Genomic DNA, 22,065 nt, shown 5'->3' with positions numbered 1-22,065 from the left:
GCGGGAAACAGAGAATGGACTTATCTACGGAATACTGATCGGACTTTAATTCCAGCCTCGGCAATCGAGTATTTTCAATCAAATTGATATTTATTTCTAAAAATACATCATATAGAAAGAAGTACAAATGAAGGAGTTGAACTAAAACAACAGATTAAGAACGAAAACATTAGCTTTAAAAACTAAATACAAGCTAACCTTAGACGAACACCATTTGCTAACCGCCGACCGCAATTTAGCTAAATCCCCGGTGCCATTATTGAGAAGAAAGCCGCACGCGGCGAACGAAATGAAAACGTTTATGGAACACCTCTGAAATGTGTAATATAACCGAATCATACTGAAATTTATGTGATTGCTTTATGTTCGGTTCATCGTAAAGAAGCGAAGGTATGACAATCTTTCACTGTAACTAACCGTTTATTTCCATTTTAGATATGCAGTTGGAAGTTGGTGAACACGGATTTTTTGTACATTTTTAGTGTTACCCAGTTTGAATCCATTATAGAAAGGAAACTTATATTCCACATTCTTTGAGTTGAAATTGTTTTGTGCTGTTAAATCTCATGTGATAGGTTCAAGTTGAAATTTAGTTGGAAGTGTACAGCAAGATTGTGTGTCAACCTGTCTGTGACTGTGAGGAGAAACTCTGCGCCCCCCTGCTGGCCCATCATTCTGCAGAACGCGGGGAGTGCTGCGAACCAGCCACATTGCGTTCTGGTAGTGCTAATAGAAAAGTGCTAATGAAAGCAAAATAGGCTGTGCACTGTAAACAATAGACAGTGGTTTCATTTTGTACTTAAGCATTCGAGAAAACAGACTTGCGAATTGCACCTTCAATCAATGAATGTCATAAAAAATGAAATTCAACCAAGATTTTATCAGAGAGAAAAAGAATGAACGCGTCCCAGAAAAATAAGTGTTTTCTGTGGAGAAGCTTTGAAATAGACTATAAATTTAACTCTTAAAGTGCAAAATTATTAAAATAGCATTAGAAATATTATATGGGACCAAGTTTTACATAGGATTTCAAACACTGTAAATGCGCGGAATTTTTGGTGAAGGTCCATCTGTACATGATATTTCTGTATGGATTTTAGTGAATATCCATGAGTGTTGGACGGGCAAGAAGCATATTTTGAGAAATATTGTATTGAAAACAGTACGATTGACGTGCAGGTTTTCAGCTGCCTGCTGATCAGAGTTGCCACTTCTCCGGAATTCCGGATTTTTAAAAAATCCAATTTCATTTCCGGATTTTCGGGCGAAGTCAAATAACCACAAAAGAAAACATCGCGAAAAAAATAAAATCAATTCGGGATTCGACCCTAAACATCAAAACGTGACGGCTCCGTAGAGGGTTCGAAAAAGCCGTATTGTGCTGCCACATAGTGGCAACAACCCCGCAGTACACGATTAAACCAAGATGACGCGACAATCGAAATCGACTGACGCTTCGTTTGTTTTTGGCTCTGGTTTATATATGAGGTGTATTTGACGGAACCAATCGCTATTTGAAAAAATGATCTATAGGCGGTAATGAAAGTGAGGCCTATAACGCGTATTGCGCCAGAACGCATCTCCTGGCGTTCTAATTTAAAAAATTTTCCGGGGAGGGCCCCCAGACCCGCCGACTTATTTTGCGGATTTTTAGCTTCACATAAGTGGCAACTCTGACTGATATACTGCAAGCGTATTGTACCTTGGTAGTACTACTAATAGAATTTTTGTTTCTTATTTTCAACAATCTATTTAGGATATTTATTGAGCAGTAGTAGGAGGGGAAAAAGAATAAAGACTGGTGCTCTGTAATCTTTGATAGAAACGACAAAAGATGGCATTACCGCCATATTTTGTGGGGCCCGGTGGCCAGATCGTCATGGGGCAGATACCGATGGTTACATCGGCAGCTATGCCACCGACGATACCTGCGCCGGTGCCACCTCAACCCCAACTCGCTCAGATTCCGCAGCCTCAAAGACCTGCACATCCACCACCCCAACCTCTGAAAGCTCCTGAATACATGTCAGATGAAAAACTCCAAGAAAAAGGTAAATTTTGTTAAGGGAATATAATATTTCTAATGAAAAGGACCTATTAACTGTTAGAGCTATTTCTACTGTTTTTGAAATTTTTAGTTTAATAATTTTAGTTTATTTTTTATGTTTATCACAGCTCGGAAATGGCAACAGCTTCAAGCGAAACGTTATTCTGAAAAGCGCAAATTTGGTTTCGTTGATGCTCAAAAAGAGGATATGCCGCCGGAACACGTTAGGAAAATCATTCGGGATCATGGGGATATGTCTAATAGAAAATTCCGTCATGATAAGAGAGTTTATTTGGGGTATGTTAATGAGTGTTAATTTAACATGACACCAACATGCTTTGTTATACTGCCACACTCAAATAGCGATTGAAATTTTCCAGTGGTTGTAGATTTTTATAAACCATGTTTTGTGTTTCAGCGCACTGAAATACATGCCCCACGCCGTGATGAAATTACTGGAGAATATGCCGATGCCTTGGGAACAAATACGCGACGTGAAGGTTCTATATCATATCACCGGCGCTATAACATTCGTGAACGAGATTCCGTGGGTAATCGAACCGGTGTACATCGCTCAGTGGGGCTCGATGTGGATCATGATGCGTCGCGAGAAACGCGATCGACGACATTTCAAGCGCATGCGATTTCCGCCGTTCGACGACGAGGAGCCGCCACTCGATTACGCTGATAATATTCTCGACGTTGAGCCGTTGGAGGCGATTCAAATGGAGCTCGACGGCGAAGAGGACGCGCCGGTGGCTGACTGGTTCTATGATCATAATCCACTTGTCGATTCCATGTAAGTATGGAATGATCATAGATATTCCTGACCTGACTAAAATTTCTCAAATAGCTGGAATTTCAGAAAAAAAAGTCTATGTTCTATGTTGTTTGTACTAGCTAGTTTACTAACTAAATGTTTCTACTAGTTTATGAGATTGCTTTGACACCAATTTTCACATTTGTTAATATGGTTGAATATATATCTTGAATTATGTCGACCAAAAAATGAAAATCTTGTAATGAAAACGTACCTTGAATATTTTCAGGCATGTGAATGGAACGACGTATCGCAAATGGAATCTAGCGTTACCAATGATGTCAACATTGTACAGATTAGCGAATCAACTCCTGACTGATTTAGTCGACAGTAACTATTTCTACTTGTTCGATATGAAGTCATTTTTCACGGCCAAGGCTTTGAACATGGCAATTCCGGGTGGTCCAAAATTTGAGCCCCTGGTTAAAGATAAAGATTTACAGTAAGTAATGATGATTTTAAGTAGTTAGGCAAGCCAAGCTTTGTTTGAAAAATTACTAACTGTTTGTTGTTGAATTGCAGAGACGAAGATTGGAATGAATTTAATGATATCAACAAGATTATCATCCGCCAGCCAGTGCGAACTGAGTACAGAATCGCATTTCCATATCTGTATAACAGTTTACCGTTCCAAGTCCATCTGTCGTGGTAAGTCGACATTTAACGTAGTTATAGTCTGTGCGGTGTGCACTGAGTAATTCCCTAACAAAGAATAGCATGCTTTCGTGTGTCACCTATACATGAGAATGTCCTAATTTTCATAATGGTCAATTCATCTTGCCTGAATTTCATAGGCTCGATTGAATTTGATTTGCGATCTTATGATAAATTAATCTAGTAAGTGTTAATGTGTTGATTGGTCAAGATATCTTATTAACGGCTGAGCTTACCATACATACATTAGAAGATACATAGCTAAAATTTTAAAAGGTGGCGATTTAGTGTTTTAAGAAGTGTTCTCTATCTACAGGTACCATACACCTAACGTTGTGTATATCAAGACAGAAGATCCAGATTTGCCAGCGTTCTATTTCGATCCACTGATTAATCCGATCTCTCATAGACATTCCGGCTCAAAGGTGAGTTCGATATGAAGATATTTTGGAGATGGGTAATAAGATATATCCTCTAATATCACATGCTTTGTTAGAATGAGTTTTATGCGTGTACAATTTATCGTAGGGGATGGATTTAGTGCTGTATGATGATGAAGACTATGAACTACCAGAATTTGTGCTGCCATTCATGAGCGAAACACCTCTTTACTCGGACAACACTGCTAATGGTATATCTTTGCTCTGGGCACCGAGACCATTCAATTTGCGTTCAGGGCGAACTAGACGAGCGATAGATATACCGCTCGTGAAATCATGGTACCGTGAACACTGTCCCGCTGGGCAACCGGTTAAAGTTCGCGTCTCTTACCAGAAACTACTGAAATACTATGTGCTCAATGCTCTGAAACATCGTAGACCTAAAGCTCAGAAGAAAAGGTAAGTCAATACATTTTGAATTCGTTAGTAATAATGATTTTATCGGCGAAGAGAATATTTTAGAAAATTTGTATATGATTGAATATGCTTTCAGGTATCTGTTCCGCTCGTTTAAATCGACTAAATTCTTCCAAGCGACTACGTTGGATTGGGTCGAAGTCGGTCTCCAGGTCTGTCGACAAGGTTACAACATGTTGAACTTGTTGATCCATCGAAAGAATTTGAACTACTTGCATTTAGATTACAACTTCAACTTGAAACCTGTCAAAACACTTACCACAAAGGTAAACTCTCTTTTAATATCATAGTCGATGTTGATTTGAATCGATAGAAGAAAAATGGCCCGTGAATCTTCTGATGTTTCATTGAAAATTTGTTCTTATTTGCAGGAAAGAAAGAAGTCTCGATTCGGTAATGCATTCCATCTGTGCCGTGAAATATTGAGATTGACGAAACTGATCGTTGATAGCCACGTTCAGTACAGGCTCGGTAACGTCGATGCATTCCAGGTAAAGATTAGATTATCTGTTCATCTATAGTTTGAGTTCTAGTCACGATTTCGGTGATAAATAGTTTACAATTGTATGCATTTGCAGCTCTCTGATGGTTTGCAATACGTGTTCGCTCATGTCGGTCAACTAACCGGTATGTACCGATACAAATATAAGTTAATGAGACAGATTCGAATGTGCAAAGATCTGAAACATTTGATCTACTACAGATTCAACACTGTAAGTACATTTTCTGCATCTGATATTTTGGCAGTAATTTAGCAAGATTATGATTAGAATGTGTTCAAATAATGTTCATCTGGGATTTTCTTTCTTCACAGGGTCCAGTTGGAAAAGGTCCTGGCTGTGGTTTTTGGGCCGCCGGATGGAGAGTTTGGTTGTTCTTCATGAGAGGAATCACCCCACTGTTGGAGCGATGGCTTGGTAATCTGTTGTCTCGACAATTTGAAGGTCGTCACTCGAAAGGTGTGGCCAAAACAGTCACCAAACAGCGAGTAGAAAGTCACTTCGATCTGGAATTGAGAGCTGCTGTAAGTAAAGCAATGTTTCAACCAGAACTCGTATCTAAACCTTTGTTTGAACAGATCTACGATATATCTATTCTTATTGCCATGAAATAATGTGAAAATTTGTGTATTTTGATTTATAGGTCATGCATGATATTTTGGATATGATGCCAGAAGGAATCAAACAAAACAAGGCCAGGACAATCTTGCAACATCTGAGTGAAGCTTGGCGTTGTTGGAAGGCCAATATTCCGTGGAAAGTAAGTTGGCAATACCATATTCACTGATTTTCATCTCAAATTTTTTTCGAGTAATATGTTGAATTCGGTTTGATATAGGTTCCTGGCTTACCGACTCCCGTTGAAAACATGATCTTACGATACGTGAAAGCAAAAGCTGATTGGTGGACGAACACAGCTCATTACAACAGAGAAAGAATCAGGAGAGGTGCCACTGTACGTATATAGCCATTACCCTAATATTTTGAATCAGTAGATACATGTACCAACTATGAAATCGAAGCCAAATATGCATCTATCATTGCAAATACAAATTTAATTTGAAGGTTGACAAAACAGTGTGCAAAAAGAATCTAGGCAGATTGACACGTCTGTATCTGAAAGCTGAACAAGAGCGACAACACAACTATTTGAAGGATGGTCCATATATCACAGCAGAAGAGGCTGTTGCTATTTACACTACGACTGTGCATTGGTTGGAAAGTCGACGATTTTCACCGATTCCATTCCCTCCATTGTCATATAAACACGACACTAAACTGCTTATCTTGGCGCTGGAAAGATTGAAAGAAGCGTACAGGTAAGAAATCGTGTTCATCTACTGGATCTGTATAGAAGATTGATATAGATGTATAACGATTAGTAATTTTGAACATTTCTCCCTGTGTATAGTGTCAAGAGTCGTTTGAATCAATCGCAAAGAGAAGAACTCGGTTTGATCGAACAGGCGTATGACAACCCTCACGAAGCCTTGTCTCGTATCAAACGTCATTTACTTACACAACGAGCATTTAAAGAGGTAATTATTTGTGGTTATAGCTGTCAAGATTCTAATGGTTCATCTCATTGACAGGGATGTAAATTTGTACCTATATAAAGAATCCCTGTGTCTGGTAGTAGTGACTAGCACGGTAATTGGGGCAGCAATTGTAAACTTCTTCACATATTATACAGAATATATGTTTAAAAGATTTCCAACTCATACTTTCTAGGTTGGTATTGAATTCATGGATTTGTACAGTCACCTGGTGCCCGTGTATGATGTGGAACCTCTAGAGAAAATCACCGATGCTTACTTGGATCAGTATCTGTGGTATGAAGCTGATAAACGCCGACTGTTTCCGCCGTGGTTGAAACCTGCCGATACTGAACCTCCACCGCTGCTTGTTTACAAGTGGTGTCAAGGTATGTCAGAAAATAAGCTCTGATCTACAAAAGCCAAGAAAATGTTATCACTTGGGCCATTGAGAAATAACATTGAAACACTTTAGGTGGTACTTATTTGTAAGATTTCTCAATAGTCTCTCATTCGTTTGTTAAGGTATCAACAACTTGCAAGACGTGTGGGATACGGCTGAAGGAGAATGTAACGTCATGTTAGAATCGAAGTACGAGAAATTATACGAGAAGATCGATTTAACGTTGTTGAACAGACTTCTGCGTCTGATTGTCGACCACAACATCGCTGATTACATGACCGCTAAAAACAATGTTGTTATAAATTACAAGGTAAGTTAATAGCGTATGAAATGAAAGACACTTGTTTTTTCGCAAGACTCCATCTTTGACATGAAGTTGAAAATTGTCTCGAAAACTTTATTGCCATTGCGATCCTGATATATCCTGGTGACAATGTTTGTATTTTCCAACTTCTCCAGGATATGAATCACACTAACTCCTACGGTATAATACGAGGATTACAGTTTGCGTCGTTTGTCGTGCAGTATTACGGACTTGTTATTGATCTACTGGTGTTAGGGTTACAGCGAGCTAGCGAAATGGCAGGTCCTCCCCAGATGCCAAACGATTTCCTTACGTTCCAGGTATGAGATGTTTGACTTCTTCTATAAAAACTATAGTGTTGTAATATGAATCATACCGTAAAAACCGGCGTATAAGTCTACGCGGCGTATAAGTCGAGGTCAATTTTTAGACCTACATTTCATGATTTTAACATATATCCGGCTTATAAGTCGAGTCCCTTCTCTTAGAAGAATAATTACTAGTAACATTGTATTGAATAGTTTGTTTTGATAACGATGTGTGCCTTCACGCACGCCGCCACGCGTCAGCCTGATTGCTGCTGTGTGTTAATCAATAGACTGTTACACACACTCGGGTACAATACACTACCATATAGTGATACAGTAGTGTGAGTCACACGCTATATATAGCCTAATGTATTAAGTGCTGCTATGAGCGCGCATACATGAATACATCGTTTTAAATGAAGCTGTGTCAAAATGAAAGAAGTTTTTTTCATTAAATAACTTTATTTATCATAAATAATTATTCAAACTGTTATAGCAGTAAGAAGATGAACACTGTCTTTTTTGTCTGGTAGAATCAATATTTCTTGTGACCTGAAAATACTTCGTAGAAAACTGTACTTGGCGTATAAGTCGAGGTCAATAATTTAGTGGTAAAATCAAGGGTTAAAAACTCGACTTATACGCCGGTTTTTACGGTAAAAACCCTTGTGAGGGAAATAACTTGCATTGAATTCTTTGCTGATTTAAGATGGGACTTAAGGCTGTGTTTCAGTCAGTAGCCCTCTCTTATTTGGGAAGAGAAAATCATCAAACCCACTAGTATTGCCATGCGTGCACTCAGTGTGCTGGAGGGTAATAAAAAAGCTGGTAGTTCTAGATCTTGTTGCTTTGTAATATGCTAAAGCTGCTATTTGTTTTGTTACCAGGATGTACAGACAGAGTCATCTCATCCTATTCGATTGTACTCCAGATATATCGATAGAATTCATATCTTCTTAAGGTGAGGCTTCTTGTGTACTGCATGTAATAATAATGTATTCCTAAAGCAGTGTTGTTTAGTGATGATTTATAATGAAACTGACCAAGTGATGGTTTCAAGGCGGGACTGAAAGCAACATTGTAGCTTAGTTGTAATTTCTCGAAGTTTGTATTAGTTCTCTAATGATGTATTGATATTTCCGTCGAGTACTGTACCCTTTCCTATGGTTTTTGCCAATATTTTCTAAATTTGGATTTATCGCCAATGGTTTTTCTATACGACCCGGCCCTGCGGTATTGCATTTAGCCACCGGCGAAATCCGCCATCTTTTTTCTTGGCGTTCTCGCAGTAGAACGCGTTGGATTTTTTCGCCGTAAAAATCTGGGAATTAGGATATTAGGGAGTTTTCACTCTCATAACGGTGAGTCCGTTCGGTTTGGGGGTTATCCCTGGTTTCTTTTTTACCGTAAGAATTTTATTTACAAGTATAATTTGATTGAATTGAATTGTTTTGATTTGTAACAGGATAATTATGCCACCCCCTCCTAAGGGTCAGCATCGTGGCGGGGAGGGATGCGGGCATTTGTTTGGCGCCTGGGACAACCACGATTCATGTGCGTCGTGCAGGCGCAAATCCGGTCAAATATGTGCAAGGAGCAATCCTTGCAATATTTGCGTCGTGTGGTCCGAGGACCTTTGGCTTCGGGCCGATAAGGCTTTTAAACTAAGAGATCGTCGTGGAGTTAGCAGGGATTCGTCGGTTTCGGCCGATGTGCCAACCGACGTTTCTAATCCTGTTTCTTATCGTAAAGCGGAGCGGTCGCCGGTCGTTCAGGTACGATCGGCTTCCCAACTCCGTTCACCGGGGAGGAACGCTGGTTCACCGGCACCGGTCTCCGGTCATTCACCGGTCTCTGGTCGTTCACCGGTTCGGCCGGTTCAGACTACATGTTCGGAACCGAGCGCGCTGCGGTAGTCGCGAACGGCCCGCACCGGTTCGGTCGGTACCGGTCCGGGTCGGGCATCGGTCCGGTTCGGCCACCGGTCCGGTCCAGACGTCGTCCGGTTCAAAACATCCGGTACGTTCATCGTCTGATTCTGATCGTCGCTCAGGGGATAGAGCTCGCTCTCCCACTAGATTTAGACGCCGTGAGCGTAATAAACGAGCAAGATCTCCTTTTCGCAGATCAAGGTTTGATCGCGAGAGGGACTACGATCGTTATTGTCGGAAGTTTTGCCGTCGGTCTTCTCATCGTTCGTCGACGTCGGTTAGCGATGAAAGCGATTCTTCTAGTAGGTCGCGATCCCGTTCGAGGGACCGTCACCGAAGTCGGCATGATCGTTGGGATACTGGAAAATACCTGACTCAGAAGGATTTCCATGTATTTGAGGAGAAAATTTTAAACTTGTTATCTTCGTCGCAACAAGTCGCTGCAACTTCTACAACAGGTAAGCCTATTCCTGATTGTCCGGTTAGAAGTTCGCCAGCCCACTCAGTTTTTCGGAATTCTGACTCTGAATTCCTGGATGCTGCGGTAGGGTCTGATTTCAATGAGGATCCGGTCCCAGAAGCGGCAATTCCTTCTGGGGTCGTTCCTGTCGCAAGCAATTGTGGGTTGCCCCAGACGATGGGGGCTTCCCTGGCTCGCAATGTATCTCCGTCCCGTTCAGTTTTATCCGAACCAGCGGGGGTACATGCCATTTAGAGCGATGATAAGTGAGTTCTTTGTCAAGCACGGGGCAACTCGCGCTAAGCCCACAGGAGCTCCTCTGGTCGGTGAGTCAATGGAAGCTTATCGCCCTCCGGACTCCGATCTTAACGTTTTACGGGAATCGTCAGCGGTTTCGAGAGAATGGGCTCGATTGGATACGCAATTATGGGGTGAATGTCGGCCTGGAACATTTTCATTTCCCCCTCCAGAACGGGGTATGAAATCTGGGAAATATTTAAGTTCAACCGATCCACCTACGCAACTCCAGGTGCTGTGGATCACAGTCATAACTGCCTGGATGCTGATTATACTTTGATCAGCCCGGATACTGTTACAGCACAGTCGGGTATTCGTTTGCCTAAGTCCGGTTTGGTGGCCATGACGTCAATCCTGGACAATCTTACCAGGGTTGGTTCGTTTCAAGATATGGCACTTAAGGTGTTGACGGGTGAGCTTCGCGAGACTCACGCCGCCGTTCATGCGGGCTCCGACCCAGAGTCAGTTGCCCTAAAACTGGAAGGAATGGACCGGATTATCCAATCTTTGGCTCGGTCTGTTTCGCATGTAATTCCGTTGTCGGTTCGGGGTCAGGCTAATCTGGTGTTAACCTCCCGTCAGTCAGTGATGGACTCCAGTTCCAAAACTCGTCTACCGGATATGGTGTCCAATGCTTTGCTGAGAGCCCCATTGGGGACGTCTTCACGTCTCTTCTCCGGTTGGTGCGCTCCGGTTTCCGCAGAGCTGAGGAAGATTCGGGAGGTTCAGGCCAAGTCCAACCCCCGAACTCCGTGGAAAAAGCGTTCTGGTCCGACGCCGGCGGCGCAAGGTTCGGCACGGACGCAAACAGGACCATCTCAAACTTCAGCGCTTTCTCAGGCGGCTTCGGATGCCGGTTGGAGAACTAGCGCGCAACTTCAACAATCGTGTCAAGCCTCGTCCGGTCGTAACAGTTCCGGTTCGTATCGAGGCAAGGGGAAGGCTCCAAAAAGGGGCTCTTCCTTTCGGAAAAACTCGAAATGAATTCTTGGGACCAGTGGGAGGTTGTCTGCAGCAGGCAGCAACCCACTGGTCCGACCTCTTTGGAGACGGTTGGCTCTCCCGGGTCGTCTCGTGGCTACCGTCTCTGTTTCCTAAGGCGACCGCGCCTGATGAGGTCACCTCCCGACATGCGGCCAAAACCAGGTCAGGAGGCCTTAATCTCTCCGGCTCTCAAGGAACTGGCAGAGAAGGGAGCGATAGAACCAGTTTGCAACGAAACTTCTCCCGGCTGGTTTTCTCGAATATTCATGGTACCAAAGGCCACAGGGGGTCAACGGACAGTGATAGATCTGTCATCCCTCAATCGGCACCTAGACATTCCAAGGTTCCGGATGACCAAGCCCAAGGACGTGATTCAAGGGCTCCGTCCGGGTCAATGGGCGGCTTCATTGGACCTGAAAGATGCTTACTTTCAGGTTCAAATTCACCCAAAATCTCGGCGATTTCTCAGGATAAAGTGGAAAGGCCGCCAGTTCCAATTCAGGTCTCTTCCATTTGGCCTCAGTACGGCCCCGTGGGTTTTCACCAAGTTGGTCAAGTCAGTTCAGAAGGTACTTCAGTCAAGGGGTGTTCGACTGTTCGTTTACCTCGAAGTCTGGTTAATAGTCGCGAATTCGGCTCAGGAATGTCGGGAGGCAATGACCTCAGTCTTGGACTTAGTCCATCAGCTAGGGTTCCGCGTAAACAGGGAAAAATCTCAGTTGACGCCGGCCCAACAGTTCACTTATCTCGGCATGGACTTCGATCTCCGAATCGGCAAAGTCTTTCCCTCTATGGGTCGAGGGGCCAAACTTCAAGAAGCTGTAGCGGGAGTGTCCACAACCCCGAGAACAGCTCGTTACTGGTCACGGCTTCTAGGCTCCATCAGCTCCATGGGTCTGGTGGTGCCCTTAGGCCGCCTCAGAAGCAGGCGCTTGCAACAATATTGGAAGGTCTTCTGGTCTCAGTCGAAGGGCAACTGGGAGGCCTTGATTCCCGTACCTCCAACCGATCTAAGTCCGGATCTTCAGTGGTGGGCGGCCACTACGAATCTTTGCTTGGGGTGTCACTAGCCCCGTTAGAGGCTCCAGTTCGTGTATTCACGGATGCCAGTCACCAAGGATGGGGGGCACATCTGGAGAACCGAGTCAAGCCGGGAAATGGTCTCGCTACGAGGCCACCAACCACATAAATTTCCTAGAAATGCTGGCCGTGTGGAAGGCCCTGAAGTTCTTTCACAGGAGAGTGGAGGGCCACCACGTTTGGTTAGCCACAGACAATTCAACAGTGAGGGCTTACCTTCAGAACCAAGGGGGCACTCACTCAGAAACCCTCACAGGTCTGTCGGCCAAAATTCTTCTTTGGTGCCAGACAAAGGGCGTGTCCCTGACTGTGGCACATTTAGCAGGGAAAAGGAACGTGATGGCCGATGCTCTGTCTCGTCGAGGTCAGGCTATTGCGACAGAATGGGTTCTCCACCAAGAAGTAGCCGATCGGGTTCGGGGCATTTTTGGCAATCCGCTGCTGGATCTGTTTGCCACCCGGTTCAATCAGAGGTGTCCTCTGTTTGTGTCCCCGTTTCCAGACGCGGAAGCGTGGGGGGTCGATGCCTTCTCTCTGGACTGGTCGGGGATGCATGCGTATGCGTTCCCGCCCACACCAGTCCTGCCGCGCTTACTGGATCAAATAGAGAGATCAGTCAATTGCAACATAGTTCTGGTAGCACCATGTTGGCCGGCTCAGAAATGGTTCCTACCACTTCTCAACCTACTGTGCGACAACCCCAGGATTCTTCCGAATTTCCCATTGCTTCTGTCTCAGGGGATCTTTCGGCATCATCCAAACAGCCAGTGGTTAAATCTGCTCGCCTGGCCATTGTCCAGCGATCCTTGTCAGCTTCAGGCTTTTTAGAACAGGCTGCCTCCTTTATCGCAGGATCTAAGCGGCCATCAACAAGTACCATTTACGATGCCAAATGGAGTCATTTTGCGGATTGGTGTGCTGCAGGGGAAATTGATCCATGCTCACCCTCTGTAGCTCAATTGGCAGATTTTTTACTGCACCTATTTGTAGTAAAAGGTTTACAGGTCATAACTATTAAAGGTTACCGCTCCGCGATTTCTCATACATTGCGTGCTTCTGGATGGCCAAATGTAGCAGGGGATCATCGGATATCCCAGCTGGTTGCTGGGTTTTCTATTTCCCGGCCTCGGGTAACAAGGACAGTTCCACCATGGGATCTGTCTGTAATTTTGAAGAAGTTAATGGAGGCTCCATTTGAACCTCTTTCGGCAGCGTCATTTGCAAATTTGTCAAAAAAGACTGTATTTTTGCTGTTCTTGGCTTGCTCGGCCCGTCGCTCTGAGATTCATGCGCTTTCAGTCCGACAAGGTCATATTGTCTTTGGGCCAGCGAATGAATTTGTTTCGCTGCGGCCTGCTTTGGAATTTTTGGCAAAGAACCAACGACCAGGCTCGGTTGGGCGTCAATGGCGAATTGAAGCCCTAAAACATCGAGTGGAACCGGGCATCCCGGACAGGACTTTATGTCCTGTGCGGGCGTTGTGTTTCTATTTAGATCGCTCTGCTTCACGGAGGGGTTCACGGGAGCGGTTATTTATTCCGCTGCTGGATCACCTAAAGGGGGATATTTCGCGGGACACAGTAGCCCGATGGGTCTCTTCAATGATCAAGGACATTTTATTGAAGGAGAATCTTTCCTCGGAGGGAGTCGTTTCTCATCAAGTGAGGTCTATGGCTACTTCCTGCGCAGCCTTTTCGGGTGCTCCGTTGGAGGAAGTCTGTCGGGCCGCCTTTTGGAATTCACCGTCGACATTCACGTCATTTTATTTACGGGATGTTTCAGGCCAGTTAGGCTCATTAGCTTCACTTGGTCCTGTTGTCATGGCTCAAGGTGTCCGTTCTTTCCGATCGGACCCTTTAGTGTAGAATATTTATGTTGCATTATCAGGATCACAGGGGGTGTATCCTTGTACATAGTTTGGGCTCATATCTGCAAGTATTAATTTCGCAAAATTCTGGGGGGCCCCTGAGCTGGACGGACTCACTGTGGCCAACCGGTCTTCCCTGTGCTACAGTGCTCCATTCCGTGCTTGGGTAAGTGCTCTCTTTTTCCCTCTTACCTTGCGTTTGAGCGGTGGTTTTTCTATCTACCTTTCCCACCATCCTTGTGCTAGGCTAGTCTAGCAAAAACCATAGGAAAGGGTACAGTACTCGACGGAAATATTACAATTTTTGGAACTAAAATTTGTATTTCCGAGTAGTACTTACCCTTTCCTATGGTGGGAATCCCACCCACCTGCCCCGCATAGCTGTTTTTTTTTTTGGTCTGCTATGACGTAAAAAGATGGCGGATTTCGCCGGTGGCTAAATGCAATACCGCAGGGCCGGGTCGTATAGAAAAACCATTGGCGATAAATCCAAATTTAGAAAATATTGGCAAAAACCATAGGAAAGGGTAAGTACTACTCGGAAATACAAATTTTAGTTCCAAAAATTGTAATTTTGTGTTGCTTAGTGATGATTTGTAATCGTACTGACAAAGTGATGGTTTCAAGACGGGACTGAAAGCAACATTTCATTAGTTTGGTTGTAAAATTGTAATTTCTCTTAACTTGGAGTTAGTTCTCTAATAACCAATTAGTATTGATTTTGTTGTTGCTTAGTGATGATTTATCATGAAACTGACAAAGTGATGGTTTCAAGACGGGACTGAAAGCAACATTGTACTTAAGTGTGTGGAAATAGAATTGTTATTTCTCAAAGGTTGTGTTAATGTGTCCTAAAGATATATCAATATTGTGTTGCTTAGTGATGATTTATCATGATACTGACAAAGTGATGGTTTCAAGACGGGACTGAAAGCAACATTTCATTAGTTTAGTTGTAGAATTTTAATCAATCTAAGTTTGTGTTAGTTCTCTAGTAATGTACATGGTATGGCCATTGTGTTGCTTGATGATGATTTCTGATACTGATAAAGTGATGGTTTCAAGACGGGAGAGAAAGCAATTTTATTTATTGAAAATGGAATTTAAACCCTGGTTAACATCAGATGTACTGATTAAACTGTATGCATCTAATCTTGAATTATCAAGTATTTCTGTATTGATTTAAGGTTTACGGCTGAAGAAGCACGAGACTTGATTCAACGATATTTGACCGAGCATCCAGATCCGAATAACGAAAACATCGTCGGCTACAACAATAAGAAATGCTGGCCACGCGATGCAAGAATGAGGCTGATGAAACATGACGTGAATCTGTAAGTGAATTAGTAGATTCGAACAAAAATCTGATCGAAATCTGAAAAGTACATCGGGAAGTTGAAATGATTTCTATTTCCTTCAGTGGACGAGCTGCATTCTGGGATATTAAGAATCGTCTGCCGAGATCTGTAACAACCATCCAATGGGAGAACAGCTTTGTGTCTGCATACAGTAAAGACAACCCGAATCTGTTGTTCAACATGTGTGGATTTGAATGTCGAATCTTACCGAAGTGTCGAACTCAGCACGAGGAATTCACGCACAAGGATGGTGTTTGGAACCTTCAGAATGAGGTTTGTTGCTTCATATCGTCTCGAAAATAGTTACATGACAATATTTTTAGTCTAATTGGGTTTTAACTTCAATGACTTCTATATACGCTGATGAAGTTTGTAGTTAAATAATCGGTCATTGGAAATGTTTTTGATTCGTTTCAGGTTACAAAAGAACGTACAGCCCAGTGTTTCTTAAGAGTTGATGATGAATCGCTGCAGAGATTCCACAACCGAGTAAGACAAATTCTGATGGCTTCAGGATCGACCACTTTCACTAAGGTAAAATAGAACATTATCTCACACTTGAACGGAATGAATATAAAAAGTATAATTTGCTTATCTTAGCCTGAAATGATGATGATTTCAAAATTTTTTATTACTGTAGATCGTCAATAAATGGAATACAGCTTTGATTGGTTTGATGACGTATTTCCGTGAGGCCGTTGTCAACACGCAAGAACTGTTGGATCTGTTAGTGAAATGCGAGAACAAAATTCAAACTCGAATCAAGATCGGTTTGAACTCGAAAATGCCGAGTCGTTTCCCGCCCGTCGTGTTCTACACGCCGAAAGAATTGGGCGGATTGGGAATGTTGTCGATGGGTCACGTATTGATTCCGCAGTCAGATCTGCGTTGGTCGAAGCAGACCGATGTTGGAATCACGCATTTTCGTTCGGGTATGAGCCACGACGAGGATCAACTGATTCCTAACTTGTACAGGTATAGTTCGTTGTAATTAATTCATTCTATCCGTCAAGTCTAAAAAAGTCTATATATTTTCAGTTGAAAATAACAACCTTTACGAAATCCTTAGTTTGATACCCTAACTCATCAAGGAGGGCAGAGTTTCGTATTATGATTTGTTAGTATGAAATAAGTATTTCTGGAATTGTTGAATTTTCAGGTACATCATGCCTTGGGAGAGCGAGTTTATCGACTCTCAACGAGTCTGGGCTGAATACGCATTAAAACGTCAGGAAGCTAACGCGCAAAACAGGTAAGTAAATCCTTAGTTCGGTTTTTTTCACGGCTGATTGCATGAGATATTGGAGATACATGGAAACATTTGTTTTCATTTTCATAGACGATTGACCCTGGAGGATCTTGAAGATAGCTGGGATCGTGGTATTCCGCGTATAAACACGCTGTTCCAGAAAGACAGACACACACTTGCATATGATAAAGGCTGGCGAGTGCGTACAGACTTCAAGCAATACCAGGTTTGTTACGAGATATTTTCGTATCGAGGCAATGGATGCATCAAGTTCATGTTAAAAGTTCATTAGCTAATGACAACATTCGTTTAAATCAGCAATATATTCTATTGTAGGTATTGAAACAGAATCCTTTCTGGTGGACACATCAACGACATGATGGTAAACTGTGGAATCTGAACAACTATCGTACAGACATGATTCAAGCTCTCGGTGGAGTGGAAGGAATCCTCGAGCATACACTCTTCAAGGGTACTTACTTCCCTACATGGGAGGGTCTTTTCTGGTAAGATGTGTTGTTGGAAGTGTTCCGATAATGTGTAATTTATTGAATTTCCGATTTGTTGCTGAATGATGAATTTTCACTTGACTGATCCAGTGATGGTTTTCAAGACGGGACTGATAAGCAACGGCTATACATACTGTAGATTTTCCATGTTTGTACTGTTCTAAGATTTTTCATAACTCTCTCTATGCTGTTTTGTTAACAGGGAGAAAGCCAGCGGTTTTGAAGAATCGATGAAGTACAAGAAACTGACAAATGCTCAGAGGTCTGGTTTGAACCAGATTCCTAATCGTCGGTTCACATTGTGGTGGTCACCAACTATCAACAGAGCTAATGTAAGTTCGACCATCTATGACGATCGAGATTGAGCTGGAGTATAGATCCAACACTGAATACATTGATTAATTGGTTTATTTCAGGTCTACGTCGGTTTCCAAGTACAGCTGGATTTAACTGGTATCTTTATGCATGGCAAAATCCCTACGCTAAAGATCTCATTGATCCAGATCTTCAGAGCTCATTTATGGCAGAAAATCCACGAGAGCGTTGTTATGGATCTCTGTCAGGTAAATGTTCAAAGCGAGATATCTTCCTATATTTGATCTAAATTTCAGTGAAGTTCGTATTGAGTTTGAGAAATTTGTCATTAACGTAGGTGTTCGATCAAGAGTTGGATGCTTTAGAGATCGAAACCGTACAGAAAGAAACAATTCATCCGAGGAAATCATATAAAATGAACAGTTCTTGTGCTGACATTCTGTTGTTTGCTGCTTACAAGTGGAATGTGTCCAAGCCATCATTACTTGCTGATTCCAAGTAGGTTCTTCCTGTTGATATTGATGGTTGTCCTACACTTTGGACCTTATCGTGAATACTTAAACTAAAGGGTATTTTTGTTTCGTAACTGTTTTCAGGGACATCATGGACAACACAACGACACAAAAGTACTGGTTGGATATTCAGTTGAGATGGGGCGATTATGATTCGCACGATGTTGAACGATACGCTCGGGCTAAATTCCTCGATTACACTACCGATAACATGAGTATTTATCCATCGCCAACCGGATTGCTGGTCGGTATCGATCTGGCGTACAATCTGCACAGGTAAATTCCAGATTGATTATAGTAGAATTCAGATTTTCATGAAATAACCAATAGTAGCTAAATATTTAGATCAGAATAAACACAAATTACTGTGAAATCAAACCCTTAGGTAGCTAGTTGGTAATGTATTTCATCTTGTATGATTGTAGCGCCTACGGAAATTGGTTCCCCGGTTGTAAGCCGTTAATTCAACAGGCTATGGCTAAAATTATGAAAGCGAATCCTGCGTTGTATGTGCTTCGTGAACGTATCCGTAAAGGTCTACAGTTGTATTCATCCGAACCGACCGAGCCGTACTTGTCGTCTCAGAATTACGGCGAACTGTTCTCCAACCAGATCATCTGGTTCGTCGATGATACCAATGTGTACAGGGTCACAATTCACAAGGTAAATAAAATAACTCGTTAGGAATTGTTCTTCAGCTGAGTTCGTCTGGCAGCCACTGAGTTCGTTTGCCAAATACTCAGTGTTCAAATATTTAACATTTCATCTTGAGAATATTTTGTGTTGAGCCAATGTAATCTCTTTCTGAAATTATGGATAATGTTTACAGTTTATGTTACGATTTAGTAGAAAATGTCCTACATCTACTGTATGTGATGGGTAATTCTAATTTGCTGAATCAAAGAGTGTATGATAAATCTTGTCTCAATTGTAGACGTTTGAAGGTAACTTGACTACAAAACCGATCAATGGAGCTATCTTCATCTTCAATCCTCGTACTGGTCAGCTCTTCTTGAAAATCATTCATACTTCTGTATGGGCTGGACAGAAACGTCTTGGACAGGTAAATTTCTGATCATCATATGTACGTTTACCTTAATGCAGTTGTCTGCTTAGATATAAATATTCTCTATATCTCTGTTTGATAAGGCGTACGTTAATCTTGTTTTTAGTTGGCGAAATGGAAGACTGCTGAAGAGGTGGCTGCTTTGATTCGATCCCTACCAGTAGAAGAACAGCCAAAGCAAATTATTGTTACCAGAAAGGGCATGTTGGATCCACTTGAGGTAAAATTGTGGTTATAATACAATCTTGACACTAAGTTGTAGCTGATATATTTATGTTTATCTTATCCGCAATGAATTTTCAGGTTCACTTGTTGGATTTCCCGAACATTGTTATCAAGGGCAGTGAGTTGCAGCTACCATTCCAGGCCTGTCTGAAAGTTGAAAAGTTTGGTGATCTGATTTTGAAGGCCACTGAACCACAGATGTTGCTGTTTAATCTGTATGATGACTGGTTGAAAACAGTCTCCTCTTACACAGTAAGTTTGGTGGTGTGAATAAGTAGCATGTTAGAGAAGACTTCTAAGTAAATGAAGTTATAAAAGCTTGAAAGGAACAGTTGGCTAGTAATGTGACTAAATCTAATCTATTTAGGCATTCTCGCGTCTGATTTTGATCTTGAGGGCTCTTCATGTGAACAACGATCGTACGAAAGTGATTCTGAAACCAGACAAAACAACAATCACTGAACCTCATCACATCTGGCCAACATTGAGCGATGAGGAATGGATCAAAGTGGAAGTGCAGCTCAAAGATCTTATCCTCGCTGATTACGGAAAGAAAAATAAGTAAGTGTTTCTTATGAAACGAATGAGGTTAAATGAAGCGGACAACATGAAATATATTCTGGTCATTTACAGCGTGAACGTCGCATCATTGACGCAGTCCGAAATTCGTGATATCATTCTCGGTATGGAGATCTCTGCACCCTCGGCTCAGCGACAACAGATCGCCGAAATCGAAAAACAGACGAAAGAACAATCGCAGCTGACTGCCACGACCACGCGTACGGTGAACAAACATGGAGACGAGATTATCTCATCGACTACGAGTAACTACGAGACAGCGACGTTTTCATCGAAGACCGAGTGGCGCGTGCGTGCGATCTCGGCTACGAATTTACATCTGCGTACTAATCATATTTATGTGTCGTCTGATGATATCAAAGAAACCGGTTACACGTACATTCTACCGAAGAACATCTTGAAGAAGTTCATCATTATTTCTGATTTGAGAGCTCAGGTAAATATTAGTAGAATTTAGCCGGTGATGAACATTTCAATTATGATTCATTTACTTCCTTGAGAGCACGACACATTATAGATAACTCTTGTGTTACAAATGTTTAGATTGCTGGATACTTATATGGAGTCAGTCCACCTGACAATCCACAAGTGAAAGAGATTCGCTGTATTGTTATGCCTCCTCAGTGGGGAACTCATCAAACAGTTCATCTGCCGCACCTGCTTCCTGGGCACGAATACTTGAAGGTAAGATGGATAATAAGGCAGCTTGTGCTGTACGAGTCCCTATCTGTGTACTGAAATGGGACAGAATAAGAAATAACCTCTTGTGTCCGTTTCTAGGAAATGGAACCATTAGGATGGATTCACACGCAACCCAACGAGTTACCGCAGTTATCACCGCAGGATATTTCTACTCATGCTCGCGTCATGGCCGACAATCCTGTTTGGGACGGCGAGAAAACGGTGATCATTACCTGCAGTTTCACCCCAGGCTCGTGCTCGCTTACCGCTTATAAATTAACTCCGAGCGGATTCGAATGGGGAAGACAAAATACGGATAAGGGTAACAATCCGAAAGGTTATCTGCCATCGCATTACGAACGCGTTCAGATGTTGCTGTCGGATCGTTTCCTCGGGTTCTTCATGGTACCCGCACAAGGCTCTTGGAATTACAACTTCATGGGTAAGCCACCTTTGTGATAGCTTCAGATGCACGTATCGATCTCAATTTTAATTGAACGCATAGTTATTTATGGTTATTGTTATCCGTTTCAATTCAGGTGTGAGACATCAACCAAACATGAAATATGAACTGCAGTTGGCCAATCCTAAAGAGTTCTACCACGAAATTCACAGGCCATCGCATTTCCTCAACTTCAGTAGCATCGAGGAGGCTAGCGGAGAAATTTGGGGCACTGATCGCGAAGATATGTTTGTTTAATTGATTATGACAGTTCAATTTTTGCGTAAACCTGTCATTTTATAAATATTTGTATTTATTATCGATTTTGGCAAGTGTAGCGTTACATTCATTTTGGACACAGAGAATGTGAAACATGTGTTGTGGTGACATGTTGAAAGTGTAAATAAAGCACACACGATTGTAAATATTCATCGTTTTTAAGTGTGTGGTAAAAAGCATTTTTCCACCTGAGATATCATACACGTATACTAATATAGAATGAATATCATATACAGCGACATTGTTACCATTAGTGGTTTAAAAAGAATTTACAATTCAAAGACGATTTTTGTGAAGTGATTGAAATCTATACTTCATGTAAATATTTACTTCTTAATCTTAATTTGTGTTCATGCATATTAAAGCATTGTAAATCATGGATCAGAATATTTTGTCGGCAAATAAAATCATATATATGATAATTAATTGTTGTGTCTGTTTTTGGATGTCTTGCTCGAATTTGATGAAGTAATAGTTGCTGTCATGGCCTTTCCTAAAATACTGGTAGTGGAATAGTTGACTTGATTGCTGCAACAATCTTACCATCCTTCCCTGGCAGAGATTCGAACCTGATTACACCGACTATGCCATTGTGGCCAAGTCTAGTGATGGCATCTGGTTTGAATCCCTGCTAAAGGACAAAGTTATTTTTTGCTAAAGGACAAAGTTATTTTTGTCGATGTTATCTTCGTCCTCTAAGTTTAACAGATTTGAATATGGATCCCCAACTCTGATGTACGATCCCTCCAATTAGGAACATTCTCATATGTCTAAGGATAATTCCTTTTGGATATCAAAGTGCC

At 42.1% G+C, this 22,065-nt stretch overlaps 1 protein-coding gene and 1 long non-coding RNA gene across 2 annotated transcripts; one reads left to right on the top strand and one right to left on the bottom strand.

Annotated features, from left to right (window-relative positions):
• Positions 1–261: 261 nt before the first annotated feature.
• LOC141900746 (pre-mRNA-processing-splicing factor 8) lies at positions 262–21,684 on the top strand. Its single transcript, XM_074787772.1, has 40 exons — positions 262–390; positions 1,757–2,051; positions 2,176–2,344; positions 2,466–2,846; positions 3,097–3,309; positions 3,390–3,515; positions 3,838–3,946; positions 4,050–4,360; positions 4,455–4,644; positions 4,750–4,869; positions 4,957–5,091; positions 5,193–5,402; positions 5,522–5,638; positions 5,717–5,833; positions 5,944–6,197; positions 6,290–6,416; positions 6,610–6,802; positions 6,939–7,126; positions 7,276–7,440; positions 8,316–8,389; positions 15,235–15,381; positions 15,468–15,678; positions 15,823–15,939; positions 16,046–16,380; positions 16,565–16,657; positions 16,745–16,880; positions 16,991–17,160; positions 17,366–17,495; positions 17,580–17,726; positions 17,816–17,976; positions 18,075–18,266; positions 18,416–18,653; positions 18,925–19,053; positions 19,163–19,276; positions 19,360–19,533; positions 19,649–19,842; positions 19,915–20,296; positions 20,404–20,544; positions 20,641–20,983; positions 21,081–21,684. The coding sequence occupies exons 2-40, from the start codon at positions 1,835–1,837 to the stop codon at positions 21,239–21,241; spliced, it is 7,131 nt and encodes a 2,376-aa protein (XP_074643873.1). The 5' UTR covers positions 262–390; positions 1,757–1,834; the 3' UTR covers positions 21,242–21,684.
• On the bottom strand, positions 6,032–7,710 carry LOC141900747 (uncharacterized). The gene is made up of 3 exons (XR_012618759.1): positions 7,497–7,710; positions 6,694–6,826; positions 6,032–6,171 (listed from the first exon to the last, which is right to left on the bottom strand). It is a non-coding gene; the product is annotated as an uncharacterized LOC141900747 (long non-coding RNA).
• Positions 21,685–22,065: the final 381 nt, after the last annotated feature.

Source organism: Tubulanus polymorphus, chromosome 2 (assembly GCF_964204645.1).
Source record: "Tubulanus polymorphus chromosome 2, tnTubPoly1.2, whole genome shotgun sequence".
In the NCBI taxonomy this organism is placed as follows: domain Eukaryota; kingdom Metazoa; phylum Nemertea; class Palaeonemertea; order Tubulaniformes; family Tubulanidae; genus Tubulanus; species Tubulanus polymorphus.
The sequence above is the reverse complement of the archived record's forward strand: the minus strand, read 5'-3'. Positions and strand labels throughout refer to the sequence as shown.